At 37.6% G+C, this 19,077-nt stretch overlaps 3 protein-coding genes across 7 annotated transcripts; 1 reads left to right on the forward strand and 2 right to left on the reverse strand.

Moving 5' to 3' along the window:
* The first annotated feature begins 336 nt into the window (after positions 1 to 336).
* LOC135170939 (uncharacterized) lies at positions 337 to 4,254 on the forward strand. Of its 3 annotated transcripts, none has more exons than XM_064137172.1 (8): positions 337 to 867; positions 1,008 to 1,110; positions 1,468 to 1,653; positions 1,822 to 1,912; positions 1,991 to 2,661; positions 2,793 to 2,992; positions 3,231 to 3,589; positions 3,802 to 4,254. In XM_064137172.1, the coding sequence occupies exons 1-8, from the start codon at positions 488 to 490 to the stop codon at positions 3,873 to 3,875; spliced, it is 2,064 nt and encodes a 687-aa protein (XP_063993242.1). In that variant the 5' UTR covers positions 337 to 487; the 3' UTR covers positions 3,876 to 4,254. The 3 variants fall into 3 exon arrangements, with proteins under 3 accessions (XP_063993242.1, XP_063993234.1, XP_063993250.1); XM_064137164.1 differs by having other exon boundaries at positions 338 to 867; positions 3,748 to 4,254; XM_064137180.1 differs by having other exon boundaries at positions 520 to 880; positions 3,748 to 4,254.
* Positions 3,935 to 14,142, reverse strand: LOC135171173 (GTP cyclohydrolase 1). 2 transcript variants are annotated; one of them, XM_064137556.1, is made up of 5 exons: positions 13,821 to 14,142; positions 8,727 to 8,936; positions 6,307 to 6,472; positions 5,802 to 5,918; positions 3,935 to 5,719 (listed from the first exon to the last, which is right to left on the reverse strand). In XM_064137556.1, exons 1-5 carry the CDS (start codon positions 13,891 to 13,893, stop codon positions 5,590 to 5,592), a joined length of 696 nt encoding a protein of 231 aa, XP_063993626.1. In that variant the 5' UTR covers positions 13,894 to 14,142; the 3' UTR covers positions 3,935 to 5,589. The 2 variants fall into 2 exon arrangements, with proteins under 2 accessions (XP_063993626.1, XP_063993620.1); XM_064137550.1 differs by lacking the exon at positions 13,821 to 14,142 and adding an exon at positions 10,827 to 10,974.
* Positions 14,143 to 14,855: 713 nt separating this feature from the next.
* Positions 14,856 to 19,069, reverse strand: LOC135171075 (saccharopine dehydrogenase-like oxidoreductase). Of its 2 annotated transcripts, none has more exons than XM_064137382.1 (8): positions 18,928 to 19,069; positions 18,237 to 18,410; positions 17,427 to 17,602; positions 16,988 to 17,304; positions 16,634 to 16,780; positions 16,437 to 16,527; positions 16,070 to 16,332; positions 14,856 to 15,782 (listed from the first exon to the last, which is right to left on the reverse strand). In XM_064137382.1, exons 2-8 carry the CDS (start codon positions 18,406 to 18,408, stop codon positions 15,677 to 15,679), a joined length of 1,272 nt encoding a protein of 423 aa, XP_063993452.1. In that variant the 5' UTR covers positions 18,409 to 18,410; positions 18,928 to 19,069; the 3' UTR covers positions 14,856 to 15,676. The 2 variants fall into 2 exon arrangements, with proteins under 2 accessions (XP_063993452.1, XP_063993461.1); XM_064137391.1 differs by lacking the exon at positions 18,928 to 19,069 and adding an exon at positions 18,754 to 18,881.
* Positions 19,070 to 19,077: the final 8 nt, after the last annotated feature.

Here is a 19,077-nt window from a genome sequence, read left to right on the forward strand (position 1 = left end):
ATTCAATAGATATTTACAGTATCAATAATTCGATGAAGAGATCGACAAATTCAGTAATTGAATCGTCTGACGTGAATTCATTCTTTTTATTAGATTTTGCAAATAAAAACAACTAGTGCTTAATAATCAGGAACCAGTTGTTTAAATCTTGCGAATATCTGAAAATTATTGAGCCATTCATTTTAGAAAACCAAGCAATTTCTGCAGAAGATAGCTCAGACAATTTTTACAATAGAAAATTAATTTTCAATCATATTTTTTACATTAAAAAATGCAGTAATTCTCCGATAGAAATCCAATAGTTTTCTATCAAAATTATTCGTATATTATGAGTCAACGAAAGTAGCACTTATGGAATATAAAAAACAATTGAAAAATCCCTTGACATTTGGTGTTTCCCTAAACTAAAAAAATCCTCAAAATTTCCAAGTTTCTCTTGAATCGAAAAACCGAATGACCCCAGAGAAATAAGCCAAATCGGATAGGGATGTCACGAGCGGTGAGAAAAAGGAGGAAAAGATGCCCGGGAATGCCGGAGGAGCGCCTGCTGACCCAGGAGATGTTGTTACAAACGGCATTCGCTAAATGGGAAAAACGACTGGGAAATTTGCCGAACAGTCATATTTATCCCTGCGCGGGTCGACAGGAAAGGTTGGCTGGCGGTGGTGACGATGATCCAGAGGCTGATCCAGAGGGTGAATCGCGAGTATCAACCACAGCGCAGGAGAAAGACTCGGCAGGGAAGGAGAGAGCCTCTACAGAGGAAACTCCTCAGGAGACGACTCAACCAGAAATATTCATCGACACCGTATCTCCAGGGTCTCCTGCGTCTCCCAACGCTGTGGAATTTTCCCAAGGATCTACTGGGTAACTGCTGGGTGTAGGGATCTCCGCGAATTTGAGCGAATTTCGTGATTTCAATCGAAAGTTCCATAAAATAACTTTAAATTAATGATATGGAAGATAAATATGCGAACGACCATTAATAAATTGTATAAACTTACCAGAGATAAAGAAGTGGACGAGATATTTGACAACGCAACTCAGCACCTTCGGGAAGTCGGAAAAGCCTTGGCGACCCTCACCGGAAATGTTGAGCACGATTTAAAGGTTGACACCACGTCAACCCCTGACAAACAGTAAAATAAATATGAAATTGAAAATCCCTTCCAGTTGTCCCACTAAAAACACTAAAATTCAGGTGTGACGTGGTAAAATTTTTCAGTCAGTCCCACTCCATCAGGGTTTTTGTTTCTCTCGAATACTCTCGGACCTAGTGAAGAGCGAGATTGATTTGAAGACTTTGTAGTTTTCATTCTGCTCCCCAAAAAATCGCAATCTCTCTCTCATATTTCAAGATATCCGTGAGAAATGAAACCTGAAGTAGAGTTGGTGAACCCAAATGTTACCACTTCGCTACCAATTTCGATCCCACCCCTCGACCATAACGAAAATATTTTTCTGAAGCTGATGCTGGAAGAAGCGACAGTGAAGATCGGAAACTGGAGAGGGGCTGCTCAGAGTGAAGTGGACAGTGGGATAAATGCTTTGAACGATATCAGAAAAAGAGTTGTCTCTCAGAACCGAGAGAACGAGATGAAAGTAGCAGAGGCTGAGGCGACGAAGGCGATGTATGAAAAAGTCATGGCCGATGTGAGTGAATTGTTCTATTATTGTCGACAGAAATAGCGATTTCTTTTGCATTTTATTGCTTTATGATATTTTAACAACCAGTACGTCATATTGGCTTTTCGCATTCACTAAATTGTTCTATAATTTGTTTTCTACGTGTATCATAATCATCAGATGATTTTTTTGCAGAGTGGCCTGAAGACGACGATTGGAACCGATCCCTCATACTCTAGAATTCAGTTACCTCCATTGCAATCAGGAGGAGCACCTCCAGTCCTAGGTTTCCCCACCGAAAAAACCAATTTATCTTTAAAAATATTACTTCTAAGCCTTTCACCCTGAAATATTTTTTTTCCAGTTCAAGGTCATCCACAAACCCCTGGGGGGATGCCTCCGGCAAAGGTAATGTCACAACTACCACCAGGAAGTCAGCGGCAAGCAGATGGATCTGTGCTGATGCCGTCGGGGGCGATAGTACCGCTTTCAGCGGTTTCATCGATGGAGATCCCTGGAAGTGTCTACGGAGGTCAACTCCCTGGGGTGCCTCCAGGGGCACCCGAGGTCACAGGAGGTGCTTTCAGTTCGCCCATGGGTGCAAATGTTTTTGATCCATCGGCCCAGGGAAGTGCATTACCTCCAGCTGCGATATCTGGAGGTGCTTTGGATGGTACTGCGCCTCCTGGAGTTGGACTTGATTCCTCCAGACCTCTTGGAGGTACCTATGCTCCAGGTGCCCCTCCTGGTGGCGTATTCCCTCCAGGTGTATTTCCTGTTGGTGCATTCCCTCCTGGTGCATCTCCTGGTAGTGTATTCCCTCCAGGTGCATCTCCTGGAAGTGCATTCCCACCAGGTGCATCTCCTGGAGGCGCATTCCCACCAGGTGCATCTCCTGGAGGTGCATTCCCACCAGGCACCTCTCCTGGAGGAGTCGGACCTTCTACAATTCCTATAGAACAGTTGGCCTTGTATGACGGGAAATTCCAAATGCCGACTAATGTCCCGTTCGGGCAGAATCAGAGAGAGATGGAGGTAAGGAACTCCTATATTCTGTGATCTTTCCCTACATAATGTAGGAAAGGTACTGGAGAAGGTATAGACTAGTGGATAGAATAGAATAGTGGAATTTCGTGCAGGAATTAATTATTGGAATCGGTTCTCAGTTGGAAGCGGAGGTGAATCGCCTGCGCCGAGAAAATGAGAAAATAATGAACGAAAGGGCTGATTATGAAAACGCTATACAAAGGGCGATACTCAAGGGCGTTACCTCGTTGAATGACGAGGCTCTAAAGGTCTTGAAAAATCCACGAATGGAATGTTGGACGCCTTGTTTACCATGTAACTCTACTGATGAGGGGAAGGCGTGAGTTGGGAATGAATTTTCTATTAAATATCCTAAAATGTAAACTGAATAAATTTTTCTAAGGGCCATTAGGATTCTGTTAAAAAATTCTTGTTAGGATTTCTATAGAAAATCTGTCAAAAGAAACCTTTCCATGAACACATCGAATTGTTAGACAGAATTGATTAAAATTTCAAAAGAAATTCAAGGGAATTTAATTGAATCGGATTTGACTGATAATTTACCTCACCTTGAACAGAACCACCAGGACATCGACTTCGAAGCTTACGAAGGACTGTTGGACTAATCAACGTGACAAATCTCGCTCGATCCTCCCTTCGAAATTCGATGTTTTATGTCGTCAGAAGCCCGAAGAGAAGCGCGAGTCTTCTCGGTGCAGAAAAGCACCAGCGATGAATGTGTGTTATTCATCACCAGATGATAAAAAATCATCTCAGACAAACATGATGTGGACGGAAAACAGTCCTCCCCCCTATCCAAGGATATCCGCTGGTCCTGGCAGCGTCGGATCCAAAACGATCTGCCTCGATGGAAAATATCGAAAGGCTTCCAGCTCCAAGGATCGGAGTATGTGCCCGGCGAAGGGCAATTGTGCAGGTAAATACGAAAAGAGATAAGAAATTGTGAAATTCCTATAAACAATATTTCAATAAAAGATCCGGCATGGCCGGAACACCAAATTCTACTGCTTTCTGTAAAAAAAATTGTGCTATAAATTTTGCATTTACTGCACAATCTAATCTCGTCTTGTTTAGAGTTGCTTCACGAAAATTCACGTACCCTTCACTGCATTGACATTTTTACACCAGCAATGAGACAAACCACTCAAGAGACCAAACGCTGTGAGCCCTGTCAAAGGATTCGAAAGATTTTTGACCGCTGAATTCGGGAAAGAGGTAAACCACAGGGTTTTAAATCATACCATCGACATTTCCATTTAAAATATAATTATAATCTCATATAATATCAGAAGAACATCGTAAATTCAAACAATTAAACATTCAAAAAGTATTTGTCACTCTTCCATCAACAATTGTCGTCACCAAGTAAATAGTTCAACAATTATGATTAAAATTTTCCGCGATCTTCATACAAAAAAATAATGTCCGAATACTCGTAAATAATTCACGACACTTGTTCCCATCGTTATCTTGTCGATCGGAGCTCCGCAGAGCCCGCGTATTAAGAATAATTAAAAGCCTGTGCAATTAATAAATACGGTAAAAATAATAGTGAATCTCTAGCATTGGCTATTTCCATTGTCACCATTACCGAACTGAACTGTCTAATAATAAATTCATTGGATCAATAAAATACTTGACATTTAATGCTGGATGATTTGATATGATTTCATGATGATTGAAGTATTTTTTATCGTTAATTCATACTATTGGGGACATTTGATTGAATAAATTATCTGTGAAGTGATAGAACAACAAAATTTTTCGTCAAAATGTAAAACATTTTTCGTAGCTGGGTTTCTCTAATTTTATTTTGATGTTGTCAATATTATTTATCGTAGAAATTTAATGGGATTGTTTGACGATTTTGATAGATTTTTCAACAGAATGTTCTACCACTCCACAATTCCAAATATCATTACCTATTAAATAAACTAGTGATTTGTGACGAAAGGCACGATCAGACTACACGCGACTGGCTGTATCGCACTGTATTCCGGAGATTATTGCCCTCTATCCCATACTGAGAGAAAACCTTTTCAAAAAACAAGCCGCAAAAAACGAAAATTCAACGTGGATGATTTCAAAATTGTCCTGAGATGAAAATTTTTCTAATAAAAATAGATTTAGTTGTTGTAAATAAATTATTTCCCCTACAAGCGAGAAATGTCATTTCTACACGTGGGAAAAAATCAATAGAATTGTCTAACGAAATAGCCAATAGAATTCGTTATACTAATTTTTTCATACATATAGCATAAGCTTCTCGAACTTTTTCCATTTTGTGGGTCGAAGAAAGACTTGTGTGAATAAATTAATTTATCTCTCAGTTGATTCCTCCTACTAATCTTAAATAATTCATAAGTTAGACAATCGGGCAGTTTCAACAGGTCTAAAAAATAATTAAAAAATCACTTTCAACTGCAGTATACTTTCGTTAAAGTTTTTCATCCCTGTGAAATTTAATTTTATCACTTGTCGTGAGATCCATGGCTGTTGAATCTTACGACCATTAGCTACGCTCCAGACGTTTCACTTCCGTTATTGTCAAATTTCATAGCAAGAGTGAAACGTTAGTTTTAATTCAGCCGAGAAAGACATGAATCCTTTCGCCTGCACCTCTATCAACAAGAGAAACTTGCGTAATTATCATTTGAAGATCATTTAAGCCTCAAATAACTAGATTATTGTCTCTTATCACAACATTCGCAGTTTCAATCTTCTCTTCAAGTTTCTCTCGTTTTCGTTGTCATTGGATTTATATTTCGTAGCTCTTGCGTACTTGATTTGGAAATTATTGAAGATGTCATAGGCTCCACTGATTATTTAAAATTTCTTTAAGAAGAGGATTCCCATGCCATTCTCAACACTCGCTCGTCCCTCGCTCGACGATGAAAATAGGAATTTATTCTGATTCTATTTGGTATGAACGAGATTGAGAAATTCCTCTCGAGTTTTGGGATCATCTCGAAAAACTCCCAGCATCGTGGAGGTCACGGTCTTGCTGTTGATTTTCTGCACTCCACGCATTACCATGCACATGTGACTGGAAATTAAAAAAAGGGAAATTCGTTGAAATTCAGGAACAGGAAATTCAGGAGTCAGGAAATGTTGAAAATTTATCTTACACTCCTTCGACGACAACAGCAACTCCAGCTGGTTGAACCGCTTTTGTCACCGCTATTGCTATTTGCTTCGTTAAACGCTCTTGGACTTGAAGACGTCTGCTGAAGATTTCTACGATTCTGAGAATGAAATAGTTCATAAAACTGTTAACAAATATAGTTATTGGTACGTCCTTCCTTCGCCTGTTTCATTTTTTTCGTAACTTGTCAATGTCTCAAGGTGCTCTATTCCGCGATGTCATACGCATAGAATTGTCCGCGTGAAAGTCAGTCGACCTGGCTCTCTATAAATCGATTTTTCAGTATCTCAACACAAGCGTATGGAGCCAAGGCCACAAATTAGTTGGCAAATGCAACGGATAATGTTCAGTTAAATGTTGTAATACGTTAGAACGTATGCCATTGTATGGTTCTTTGGCCTCTACCAGTGTATTACAGAAGTTGTAAACGCGTGGTGATTATTCATCTTCAATCTGATCTTATTAAGAATGGAATGGGAGCTGATTACCTTGCGAGTTTACTGAGTCCGAGGATTTTCTTGCAGGGGAGATAGCCGATTGATACTTTTCCATAAAATGGAACTAGATGATGTTCACACATTGAGAACATCTCGATGTCCTTCACCACCACCATCTCGTCATGATCCTCGTCGAAGACAGCGTCGTTTATCACGTCTGCAAATCAAGAGTAATTTTTTTTTCACTCTTAACGTGATGCAACTCCACTACCGAGTTATTTACAATGTCACATAATTACTAGACACTCTGAGATTGGCTTTTGTGCGGTGAGCGGAGGTTACTATGAGCTTTAAAGGTTCCGGGCTATTAAAATTGAATTTTTTATCCTTTTAAAGCTGATCATAAATATCGGAAGGCAAGTAATTGCCGTGAATTGTCTTGGTATTGGGAGAATCGCCAAATTGTGGAAAAATGTTTTGCATATTTGCGAATGTTATCGGAATTTCCTGAACAATGTTGACAAATTATTAGCATTCCATTGACTCGTTTAAAAATTCAGTGAATTCCCAGGTAATTTTTACAAACCCTTTGAATTCTTACAAAATGGAAAAAACTTCTTGAATGACCGCGGGTAATGCAATTTCTCGATAAAAGCACAAATTTCACAGCCGTGAAAAATGATTTTCTTTTGACTTAATGGAATTTTGTGATATTATGTACGTGATATACCCGATATTGACCTAGTTTTGAGGGTACATGAGCGAATGGAAGGGTAACGGAGATTGTGCGTCAGTGTGCTCGTGTCAACGGTCCTGGGGGTGGCTCTTGTCCGGTTACCAGGGCAACCTTAACAAGCAACACCTACAACCAGTGCCCGAATCATAGTTAAATACATAGTTAAATTACAGTTCAAAAGCTTTGACCTATTCGATAGAAATGGCAGACTTTAAATATAATGGCAGATAAAATTTCTCTCAAATCAATAATAAGATGGTTTCCACGTTGATTTCAATATCTATGAAACGTAATTCATTCAATAGTTTAAGAAAATTGGTCGAAAAGCTCTCCGTGTGCTTCGATTAATTTTTTTTCTTCATTATAAATCGCAAACACCAACAGAGCGAAATGACATAGAAAGATGTTTCGCTTCTGTATCTTTGAGCAATAAATCTTCCCTTCCGAGCAAGAAAAATAGTGAATGGTGTGAAATATCTGGAGAGGAGACAAGTACACCTCAACAATTCCGAAATACTCTAAGTCTCTGAAGCATTCACTGATGGAGAAAACGAGGCGGAATGTCCCCACACAATAGCAACCCCTCCTCTTCACCCCCTCTTTATGTCAGAGTGCTTGAGACTCCGTTCTGATTCACCACTGGGGTGAGCTACTTTCCGGTTAACTCGGCTTATCAGGCGGCGAGCATAAAAGCACAGAGTGGTAGGTGGGGTAGACTTCCCTTGCCACCTGTAGCTATCGAGCTTCTCCAGATTCTCATTGACCTTTCCAATTTATTTTCCCATTAATTTCTGCAAGGGGTGCTATTCTCGACGGATATATAAGGAATGAAAGTAATAAATTCAATGGCGATTTACCGGATAGTAAATTCCGTTCGAATTTCTCATGATTTTTTATACGATGGGGTTGTTTACTCCCCGGGATTGGTCAGGGGGAAACGCTGGAAAATTTTAGAGATATTTATTCCTAGATTAGTCATTGGAGGAGGGGATCTCCGCGCGTCGAGTCTCCTCTCATAAATTATTTTACAAAGAACAAGTGGATAATTACATTTTCTGTCCATAACTCATAAATAAAGAAATATTATCTAATAACATTGGTTTCCTCTCAGGTGTCTCAGTATCGTAACCATCGAGGAGTGTTAGTAGCAAACAAAAGTCTGTGAAAATTTTATCGAGCGTAATACGAAATCATCTCACATCATCAGAGTCAGTTAAAACCTGAAGATATTCAACACGAATGAAATATACATGACGGGGGAGATTTACTCCACCCACACAAGGGGCTGTCGAGGGAATTGCGATTGTTGCAAAAAAGCACTCTCCAACCCCACAGTACAAGAAAATGCTGCCTCCCTCATCCACTAGAATTTCCGTTAATCTCTACTAGAGTCACTCCATTCTCTCCCAACTTTCTCGACAAAAGAATAAATGAGAAATAGGGGAGGAGATGTATTTTATTCCCACGAATTACCGAGGTAACCACTCGGTCTCCTAGGTAACTGATACTCTTTGAGAATAAAAAAATCTAGGGCAATGGAAAATGCATTATGGATTCCTCGGACCAAATGAATAAAAGAAATCCACGTACGAACGAATTCCACAGCAAAATCTAACGCTTTTTCGAAGAATTCTATTAACACGATGAATTCTATCGAACCTCAGAAGATTTTGTTGAGGAAATTTACAACTAAAAATTGGTAGCCATATCCAGAATGTTTTTTTATTCAATTTACCATCGATATTCTGATCATATCCCTTCGTGAAGAACAGCATGGCCTTGGCAGCGCGTTCAGGTGTTTTCAAGAGTCCCTCTCGATCAGGATCTTCGCCGAGCGACCCCAGTAACAGCCTGTAACTCCTCGACATCTCTGGTAGAAGGGCCTCGCGCGTTGGCGGTCGATGATCCAACTCCAAGTCATGATGAAACGTACACTTCTCATGGCCTGCATTAATGAAAATTGATAATGTTAATGTGGGATCAGTTTCACGACTAGTTACTGAAGGTTTTTTCTTCTGAATAAAAAAAGGTTTTTGCCCTCATTTACTTGACTCACGCACTGCGGTTGAAGCGTATCCATTGCGCGGCTATGAGATCAGATCACACGAAAAAATGATCCACGAGGGGATTTCATGTTCTCGTGTTGCAATTGAGTGACATATATCTGGTGTGAAGCACGATGACTTGTCTTTAGCTCGCGTTTATACGATATTTTCGTGATTTTTATGATTATTTTTCAGTCAAGAGGATGTTTTTTTTATCCGACCTCCCTCAGATTCAGAGATATAATCCATAAACAATCGGAGTTGATTGCAATTAATGACACTGCTATGTAATAAACTACCGTAACATTGCTTTATCCGCTGACATATATTTTATGATAAAAGTCTTGAAGTGACGAAATCACTTGGCAAAACAATTGCATGTATTATCTGTACGATTTGTCCTTACAGTGAATTTTTATTCAAGCGATTTTTCCCCTATGCGTATGCCTATATCACTATCACTACGATTATTATTTATTATTATTCTTTGTTTTTTCAATGTTTTTGAGTCGATATGAAAACACAGCTTCGATGTTCAATACATATCTTGAAACAAGAGCGAGATAGGACCATTTTCTATCAACTCTTATTTGCAGAATATAACGGGATCCGCAAAAATCATTTTGAGAAAAAAATCTCCTATCTCTTTGTTAAAATATGCAATGATAATATTTGAACATCGATACTCAATATTATTTAATTACGAAAAAATATTGAGTATATGAAAGAGCGGATGCTTCCCATATCCTATATTTCTCTTTTACATTCAGAAATATTCAGAAAAACCTAGTTAATTGCAATTAATAATATCGCTATGTAATGAACTAACATAACTTTGAGATATGTTTTATCCACCAGTAAATATGTTGTGATGATCGGAGTCTTAAAATGATGAAATCACTTAGCAAAATGATTGCATATGCCAGCTATCGGGTGAGTTGCTTTGCTATGTGACCCCTCGTTGAACATAATGACAGTGATAATGACAAATCATGTGGAAACACTTTGAGTAGTGTGATCTCCGGCAAAACATTTTGTTCTCCTCACAAGTAAAAGGAAGACCGCTGTTTAGATGTGGCAAGAATACCCGCCCATTTCACGGTCCCCCCGAATCTTGTAATTATCCGATCGTTATCTACGAAAATAAGTGTGAGAAGTGAGAATTGAAACTGTTGGACTGTGCACGCCTTTATTTTCCCCTCATTTTTTTCATCTAGGGGATAATTAAAACGGACAATGGAGTAATAAAGAAAACCAAAAAAATCTGGAGCTGCTTATTCACTTCCGGCCGATATAATTTCACAGCGGCTATTTGTACATCTACAGTTATATTCGCGGGATACAATTTCTGGATGATAACTGTAATCTGCTTTTGTTCTCACGTTTTCGGACTCTTTTTTTCGTGTGAACCACAAAATTTCATAGAAAATCTAACGAATTTTGGGGAAAATTATTTCTACTACATGTGATATTCGACTAATTTTTCAATGGTTTAGCCCACGTTACTCGCACAAGGATTTTCTAATAGAAAAAAAATTGTAGTTTCAGTTATAGAAATTTATCTATATCAGGTCCAGGTAATTGTCCAGGTTTTCTCCATCCTATTCATCGTAAAGAATCACACCACAAAGTTCGGTCATAAAAATCAGAGTTGGAGGATTTCTATAGAAATAAAATGGAATTTTTACTCGACAACATCTCCACTCGATAAATTCCCCTCTAATTATTAATTATTTCTCAATTCCAATGTAAATTATTCCGTTGCGACATCCTCAGACCAGAAGTAATACCTGGGGTTGTTGATGTTCTTGGTGTTCTAGGTGTTCCCGGCACGTCTAGATCACTCTCCACATTTTCATTCCACGGTCTCAATGGAGCTAGCTTCTTAACAGGTACCTTACCAGTCTCATCAACAACTGTGTTACTTCCGTTAATCATCTTCGGGACGAATATCGACTGATACCTCTCGAAATTCGGCTTCACCACACAATGCGATAACCGATGAACTCAGATATAAATGACAGCTCGAAATACGATCATCAACAGGTACCTGTCATCCAGGGAGAACTCTATTGTCACTACGATGAGTCGAGGTTTTTCATCTCACAAAAAAATTCCACCGCACGGATTCTAATTATTATCGAAGGTTAAAATTTGATTGGATGTACGAGTGAAACTACCCAAGTTTCATTGAGGAACGGAGTGTCAACGTCAGTTTTGGGTGGAGTGTTGGCGGGTACCTTCTCGCGCGAGCGATGCCGTGCAACTGAGCCCGAGTCCGACGGTTTCGAATATATTAAACTGTTGCGGACCCCCGTGTCAATTAAGAATAACGTAACAACTCTGCAAATATTGAAATGGCTTCTTAAAAACATACATTATTATAGAATAATACGAGCGGCAATTAAATGAAAAGCATTGTTGAGATCGTTTTACAATTTTTTTTCCTAAAAAGAAATGGAAATCCTATAATCCCCGCAACAAAATCAATGTAATAAAAAAGTCTCTGTCATTTTTTCACTGCAATTTCCTCAACTTTTTCAAATTTTCAGTTATATCTACTGGCAAATGTTTGAAAAGATTATATTTATATTTAACGTCAAATTCACCAGACGTTCGTAAATTTGTTGGTGGCAAAACGATTGGTATTAACTTGTCAGGACTAAAAAGCTGGGCTTTCACCCTAAATTGGTCACCCTATGAAGGAACCGCCGGAGTGTATCGTTTTTCATTGATTATTATGACTCGGACTCATTAACAAAATTGATTTATCCAATTAAAGTATCTCTAACACTGTAGAGGCTTCAGAACAACATAATTTTCCAAATTACCAAAAAAAAATTCTTCTGAGAGGGGAATAATTTTTTAAAATTGTAATTGATTGAATATTTTCGGACCCATGAACCTTTCCAATTAATTGTTAATGAAATAGTTATAAGGGGCGACCTCAGCTAGTGAGGAATCGTGCTCTTATTTCTCCATTCGTTCCAGGCTTGATCAGGAATAGAGTGTGCATGTGACAAAACCTCTCTCCCGGGCTATTATCTTCACGTACATGATCATAACTCCTGTCACTGACACTCTCAGCAATCGAGAGGACATTAAATGTGATAATAAGACAATCCTTATCGCGGATTGGGAGTTTCCTTGTCTCTCCCGGAAAATTCTTTCAGCGCTTCTAGATTTTGAGATTTTTATTAAAATCCACGGGCCGAGATAAGATCATTTGGCTCATTTTATGACTTCACTGCAAATATTGAATTGCTCGAAATTATGTTATTTAAAAATAAATTCTTTCATAGGGAATCGCTTGATGGCTTTCTCCTTAGTGAAACCAGGTATTGTCACAAGGTCGTGTCTTTGTTTCACCCGGATATCTCAATTTCAAGGGCTCCAATCAGCAAGCAAATCATACAGATCGTTTGATGAAATAAAAAATTGTTTCAGATTCGAGATTCACTTGATCGTGACGTACTGAAACGCTGATCACCTCCTGGTCCATATTATGATAATTAATTCATTGAGTAATTATTTTGTACGGATTTTTATTGGACGAGTGACTGCTGCGAACATTACAATCGTTGACCAACATTTGATAAGATTTTCCCCCTCGTTCCGGTACCAATTGCAACATTACTGCCATTAACTCCCCGGGCATTAAAATTTTTAGCCCCAGTTTATTAAACTTTGAGTGATAGACTAATGGAGTGTACGAGGGCGATTATAATTGCATTTGGCGATACCTTGAGTCATCGAGGTTACCAGGAACAAAACTCTGGAATTTTATCGATTGTTGCATTATTCAACAGCACGTTGGAATTGACTCATTTTTATTTTCCCATTCATTTTTTATCGTTTGTTCTTGCATATGGTTTTGCCCAATGTCCTTGAGATATACGGTAAATCTCTCCGTTCTTGAGAATTGTGAAACGAGCTTCAGGATATATTCGGGGATTTTCTACAAGGATGAAAATAGTAACCAGAAAGGCTTCAGAATATCGTTAGATAGCTCCATCGAATTTCGTGGTGAACTTTCTACGAGTTTTCGAGGGATTTTATGAAAATGTTTAACAGAAAAATATGTGAAGGCGAAAGTCACTGGAATTTAATTTTTGTACATAACTGAGTCGATTACCATTCATTTTCTATAGTATTTTAAGTTAAGAATAAATTATATTGAAAAATGAAATCCCTTTTTATAGTTTCTAGTAAATACTCCAATTTTATTTGAAATTATGCAACATTTTTCTGCATGCTAAGTAGATATTTGTTTATGGAAAAATGTCTGTACTCCAAATAAAATTTTATGGGATTTTTTAAAACACAGAGTTGCAATAGACATTCAATAGAATCTGTGAGAGAATGCGTTGGGGTTTGTATGGAATTTTGCCACGTGTTAATTGAGAGGAAAATAAGAAAAGAAATCGCAAGTTTCCCCGGAAACTTCTCGTTTCTGATGTTTTCCAAGTTTGTACGTTCTATTATCCTTATCGTTTCCTTGATTAGAATTATTAAGGGCGGATTAATGTGCCCCATTGGGGTCAGCAACTACATCAATATGTGGTGCGGTAGTTTTTGCGTGATAAATTATTATCGGTAATGCATTTAGTCGTAAATGGCCACATCAAAATGTCAATTAAATTTTTAATGTACTTTTCGACGTCGATATCAATGGGGAATGAAAAATTCCGAATATTTCGTTTCTTCTATCGTTTTCACCAATATGTGATAGGATTTTCACCGATAAACAAAATGTGGAATGCAAAAATTTGAATAACACTCACCCTTGCTCTCTCCAAGGATACATGTGCACCGAGCCACACAGCAATCCATATCGTTCTCTCCTCCTTGCTGCATCCACTCGTTGACAGATCACGATCGATTAGCCGTTTCAAGGGTTTGTCGATCGCAAACTATGACTGTATTTGGATTGTTGGTATTTATATGACTTAAAGGCTACCTGTACTCAATCACCGAAGAACAATCCCCACCTGTAGTTTTTCAACCTCACGCTGCTCTCATTGTTTTTAGACGCATTTTTCTCAATTTTAGTTTTCCCTCGGGCACGAAAAATTGCATTGAAAAATCGGCCAAGCCGGTGGTGGTTTTATTAAACTTCTGATGCACTTCTAGTAAAAATTCTATTAACTTTTTATTGGTTCTATTGAATTCGCTAGTTTTAATACGCGTTTTTTGCTCCCAACTTCCAGGTATTCTGTAGAAGAAATTGATAAAAATTCGTCTTTATGTGAAAAAAAATAATAATAATTAGAAAAACAGAAAATTCGTTATGAAATATTTCAGCAGAACAAGTTGTGTAAAAAAATCAGATCCTGATTTGCGGTTTTTCAATAGAATTCTTCATGAATGAAAATTCCTACCGAATTCGCTAGTTGTTTCCGTAAAAATCATTTCCAGTGAAAAGATTTTTTCTAATCAACGTAACATATCATTCGTAAAATCGTATATCGTCTAGATTTTCGATTACTCAATGACTCATATTCACTCTAGACTCTCCTTCCACTGACGTCAGATATGATGAATGCATGAATGACAGATGCAAGAATATTTTTCCGCAGCATCGAATGTCAATTGGAAATCCCAGGGGAAACCCCCTGACGTCTTCGGACGTGCAACTTGGAACAACAAAAAATGACATTCGGGATTCGACCTAAAAGTGGGTCAATCTAATGTCCACAATCCTAATTCATCCTTGACGAGAATTGAATGTTTCTGACGACTGCCGGAGGCTTACCGGAAGGCCGTCGAGAATACCCGTGCCTTTCCAACACGTGATGCAATCGTGAACTATTCGGTAATTCCCCATTTCATGGCATTTATTGTTTCGTACATTAAATAGTTCATGATTTTCAATAAGTATATGAGACACTCTATTTACCATTCACATTATTTAAATTAGCACTGGATTTTCGGAGAATCATGTCAAACGTTCAACTCCACTTGAAAAAATAGACTTTTTTCAAAATTTATAACAAATTAAAATAAAACTTAGTGTAAATTAACAAAATTACCATCGAATGCCAGGAATTCTTTATCCCTTTAAGTACGTCGTTCTTTATTTTTAATAATTGTTTAACCAGCACAAAGTGCTCGAAGAATCATGTCAAAACGTATTCTTTGCGATAACTTGCTCTGCACTTAGCAAAAAAATTAATTGATACAAGCTAACATGTTTATTAAAGTCACTTTTATGACTCTAATAAACATAATTGGCGATAACATAGGAAGATCACAGCTTTCTAAAAGAAATTTATAATAAATAAATGTAATATTCCAATCGAATCCCAACATGACTACTAATGTTGATACAAAAGGGAGAAAATATTTCGTCCCATGAGAAAATCATGATGACATTTTGACATAATTCTATGAATAACCCATGCACTTCAAATAAAAAGAATCCCAGCCAGCGGAAATATCTAATAAAAAATTACAAAAGTTTAGAGTAGAAAAAATGCAGAAAGACGGAAGCAGGACAGTAATACATCTTCATAAAGTGTGATTGTAGTAAATATATCATCTGGGATCTTACAAGAGACCTCCAACATCAATTGGACATTGAAAAATAGATCGAGACCAAATGCTCATTTCAGTGGAATATTGGCTGAACCGTTCACCTTTACTTTTCTTTGGACGACACGACCTCGAACGTCACTCCATTCTTGTTCAACTCCTCTACCAACGAAGTTTTAGCGAAGGCAGCCCCCGGAGGAAAAACACCACCGCTGCAAAATGAAAAAAAATAGCAATAGAAATAACAACATAATATTATTCTTAGTTGTGTAAGAAATACTATAGATTATACAGAATATATTATTAATCTTAGAAGATAGTGGATGCAATCTATTTTAAAAACAGTGAAGTATGTATTTGTTTTAAAGAAGAAAACATCCCGATTTCAAGACGAGAAAAAAATTCTAAAAGGCTAGATTTGACTGAATTAGCCCAATGAATTCTTATTGACAAATTAGTAAATATTGGTAAAAATTGAAATGCAGGTACTATCTCTTACTTTTCCGGCATTTTATCTTGTTCTTTGAGTACCATGAGGGCTGCTATCATCAACATTGTGCAGGTGGCCCCGTACCCTGGATTTTTACCCGACACTTTGGTTACCATTTCTTTATTCGGGGGCTGCGAATGCTTGTCGGTCGGCTCCGCGAGTTTTTCAGTCCATCCAATGGCTTTCATAGTTAATGAGAAGTAATTCTTTTCCATAGCCTCGGGTAACGGCCCGTCATGGCTCACCATTCCAGCAGAAAATATTTTTGGGTACTGTTGAATAATTATTATGTCTATAATTATATTCGAAAGTTGCAAACATGAATGGTACGAGGAATATAATTGTTGTTCAAAATGATTTGGTGTAGTAGACCTACCCTCAGCAGCAGACTTCGTCCACATTTACATTTCGTCATGAGGGAAAAGACAGCGCCCACACACGCCATTGATATTAAAGTCCACAAGGATCTGGAATATTCATTACAATCTGACAAAATGCAATGAAGGGAATATTTTAATATCATTGAAATGTTTACATTTATAGAAATATGAGGATGAACCTCGAATGAAATACCTGATCGTCATGTATGTTTGGACTTGCACAGGACGTGTCTTGTCATTTTCAAAGAGATAACGTTGAGATCTAGTTGAAACTGATCTATCTGATCCAGGAAATACGACTGAGTATCCCTCAGAAATACTGCTGCGATGTACAACACCCCTGAAATATTTATATTATTCTCGAATCAATAAAAAAGAAAGTATTCCATGCTGATTTTTTTCGTAGGATACATGCTCATTGAAAAGTTAAATAAAAAATTAAATCCGTTGAAATATTGAACAAAAAATATTCTTGTTAAATCACAAACAAAATTTGTCTCGATATGAGAATCCAAAGATGAGATTATTTCCGGTTTTTGAAACATACCTTCGTTTCAATTTTGGTTCAAATGGTGGCAATCTTTTCGGATAAAGTTTTGATCTCAATCCCCTCAGTTCATCAGCGTGGGCCAGCCCATAAACAGCTGATTCCCACGTACCATAGTGGAGTGCAGCACCACCGAGATCGTGATCTGACCAAGTACTGAAGTAGGTTTCGATGCTGTTCACTTCGCCTTCGAATTTTTTCTGAGTGAAGATTATCCCAAGATCACACGGGATGCTATCGAAGCCACATGCACTTATGATATAAACACCAGCTTTTTTAGCAGGTTCGTTGTACTCCAGTTGAATTTTCTCCATATACTGGAATGTATTGGAAATAGTAATATATATTGATATATATTTTTAAAATAATTATCCTATTTTTATCCAGTTCTTCCATTGATCACTTAAATAATAAATTTAGTAACAATATTAATATTAACCTGAGGTTCTCCACTGACATCAACATGATGCGTTTTAGCTGCAATGCAAGCCTTCACAACAGGCTCCCCGAAGAACCTGTAAGGTCCGCAACAGTTGACAACGACTTTGGCCTTTTCGGCCATTTTTTTAAGAGACTCTTCGTCCTTAATATCAGCGATAATGACAGGGACATTATCTATAACAAGTTCAATCATAAATATGAATTCCAGGTTTTTTCCTGATCAAGGAATAAGGATTAATTAACTGAGTTGTGTTGAAGGTGAGGCTTAAGCAGATTAATTATAACTAGCGGAATACAAATTATTTTTTTTTCAAGGATGTCTCAATGTTTTTGATGAATGACCGTCGATGATTTGTGATTCTGGAGACTGAGTAACATAACTCGTATCATTAGTGGACTATAATTATCACTTGAATTTTCATGAAATTAGAGATGAGTTACTGAATATTTGAGAAAATCTCTGACATTTTTTTTTGCTTGAAGTTGAACATTGGAATCAAGATTGACTTCTGCAGATGGATGATGATAGCAATTAAACGATGAAGCAATGCAGCGAGTGATGTGTCACCGCAATTACCCAGTAATAATTGTATGTGATGAGAATATTTTCAAGTAAAAAACATGAAATTGGCTCGAGTAATGTGAGGCATAGATCAAGCTCTCGATAAAAATGATCAAATTAAAATAAGCGAATGAGAACAAAATAAATTTGCAAAATGAATAGATGAGATTTCAAAAACTTTTGAAACAAAATTAAATGAATTAAATAAATAAAATATCTAAATTATTTAAATGACATCTGCTTTACCAGCATCAGGCGCAAATTCCTTAAGAACGGCCTCTAAACGTTCCTGATTTCTTCCAGAAATTCCCCACGTAAATTGGTGAGATTTGCACAGACGATGGGCCTCTTTGACGGTGTATTTACCCGTGAATCCTGTCGCCCCAAAAATTATCAGGTCCAATCGTTTCTCAGCCATGTCTAAAAATAAAACGAGTTAATAGTTTCATTGATTTTTCTTCATTATTCTCCGAGGAGTTTAAAAGTATCGATGTGAACTCGGGATAATTGTCTAGAGAACTGTCCAAAAAATGAAAGATCGTAGACAGCTAAAGGAACAGAAATTAAATTGTCAACATCTTGACAAAATTTCAACATTAATTTTTTCGAATGCCGACAAACAACCATTAATTTTACCACAGAGTGCAGTGAATTCCAGAAATCGAGAATTGGCAATTAAATTTTTATTGGATTATCGGTAGATTATAAATAGGACATGATTATTATCATCCATTTCAATTTCAAAGTTTTTGTTTACACATACCAAGGTCTTATGCGCATCACTAGATAAGTTATTACGTCGCGAACATAGGTCAAAAGTTAATACGACTCCAGAAATGCGGCATAAGTTCCCAGAAACTCCAGGAACTTCCACTGGCATTAGGAGTGAATAGATCTAATTGTCAGTACACCCCACAATGACAACAAATCAATTTACCTGAGTGATCTGCGGAGAAATGAATGGCTCAATAAATCGTTCCTCGTGAATCTTGCTTAAGAGTGTCAGAGTGTCCTTAAACGTCAGAACCCCGGTGTCGAGGAGCGGGGTGGAGTGGTTTTTTTATCCACCCAAGTATATAAAATATAG

The sequence above is a fragment of the Diachasmimorpha longicaudata genome, chromosome 2 (assembly GCF_034640455.1).
Source record: "Diachasmimorpha longicaudata isolate KC_UGA_2023 chromosome 2, iyDiaLong2, whole genome shotgun sequence".
In the NCBI taxonomy this organism is placed as follows: Eukaryota; Metazoa; Arthropoda; class Insecta; order Hymenoptera; family Braconidae; genus Diachasmimorpha; species Diachasmimorpha longicaudata.

Bases quoted from the DNA above. Each gene is read 5' to 3' on its own strand.
- LOC135170939 (XM_064137164.1), top strand. From the start codon at position 488: ATGTCACGAGCGGTGAGAAAAAGGAGGAAAAGATGCCCGGGAATGCCG. The intron at 868-1,007 runs GTAACTGCTGGG...TAAACTTACCAG, and splicing joins TTTTCCCAAGGATCTACTGG to AGATAAAGAAGTGGACGAGA. The intron at 1,111-1,467 runs GTTGACACCACG...ATTTTTCTGAAG, and splicing joins ATGTTGAGCACGATTTAAAG to CTGATGCTGGAAGAAGCGAC.
- LOC135171173 (XM_064137550.1), bottom strand. From the start codon at position 10,974: ATGATTAACGGAAGTAACACAGTTGTTGATGAGACTGGTAAGGTACCT. The intron at 8,937-10,826 runs GTATTACTTCTG...TCATTAATGCAG, and splicing joins AAGAACATCAACAACCCCAG to GCCATGAGAAGTGTACGTTT. The intron at 5,919-6,306 runs GTAATCAGCTCC...TTTCATTCTCAG, and splicing joins GGACTCAGTAAACTCGCAAG to AATCGTAGAAATCTTCAGCA.
- LOC135171075 (XM_064137382.1), bottom strand. From the start codon at position 18,408: ATGGCTGAGAAACGATTGGACCTGATAATTTTTGGGGCGACAGGATTC. The intron at 16,781-16,987 runs GTATGTTTCAAA...TAAATATTTCAG, and splicing joins GAACCAAAATTGAAACGAAG to GGGTGTTGTACATCGCAGCA. The intron at 16,333-16,436 runs GTAGGTCTACTA...ATTATTCAACAG, and splicing joins GACGAAGTCTGCTGCTGAGG to TACCCAAAAATATTTTCTGC.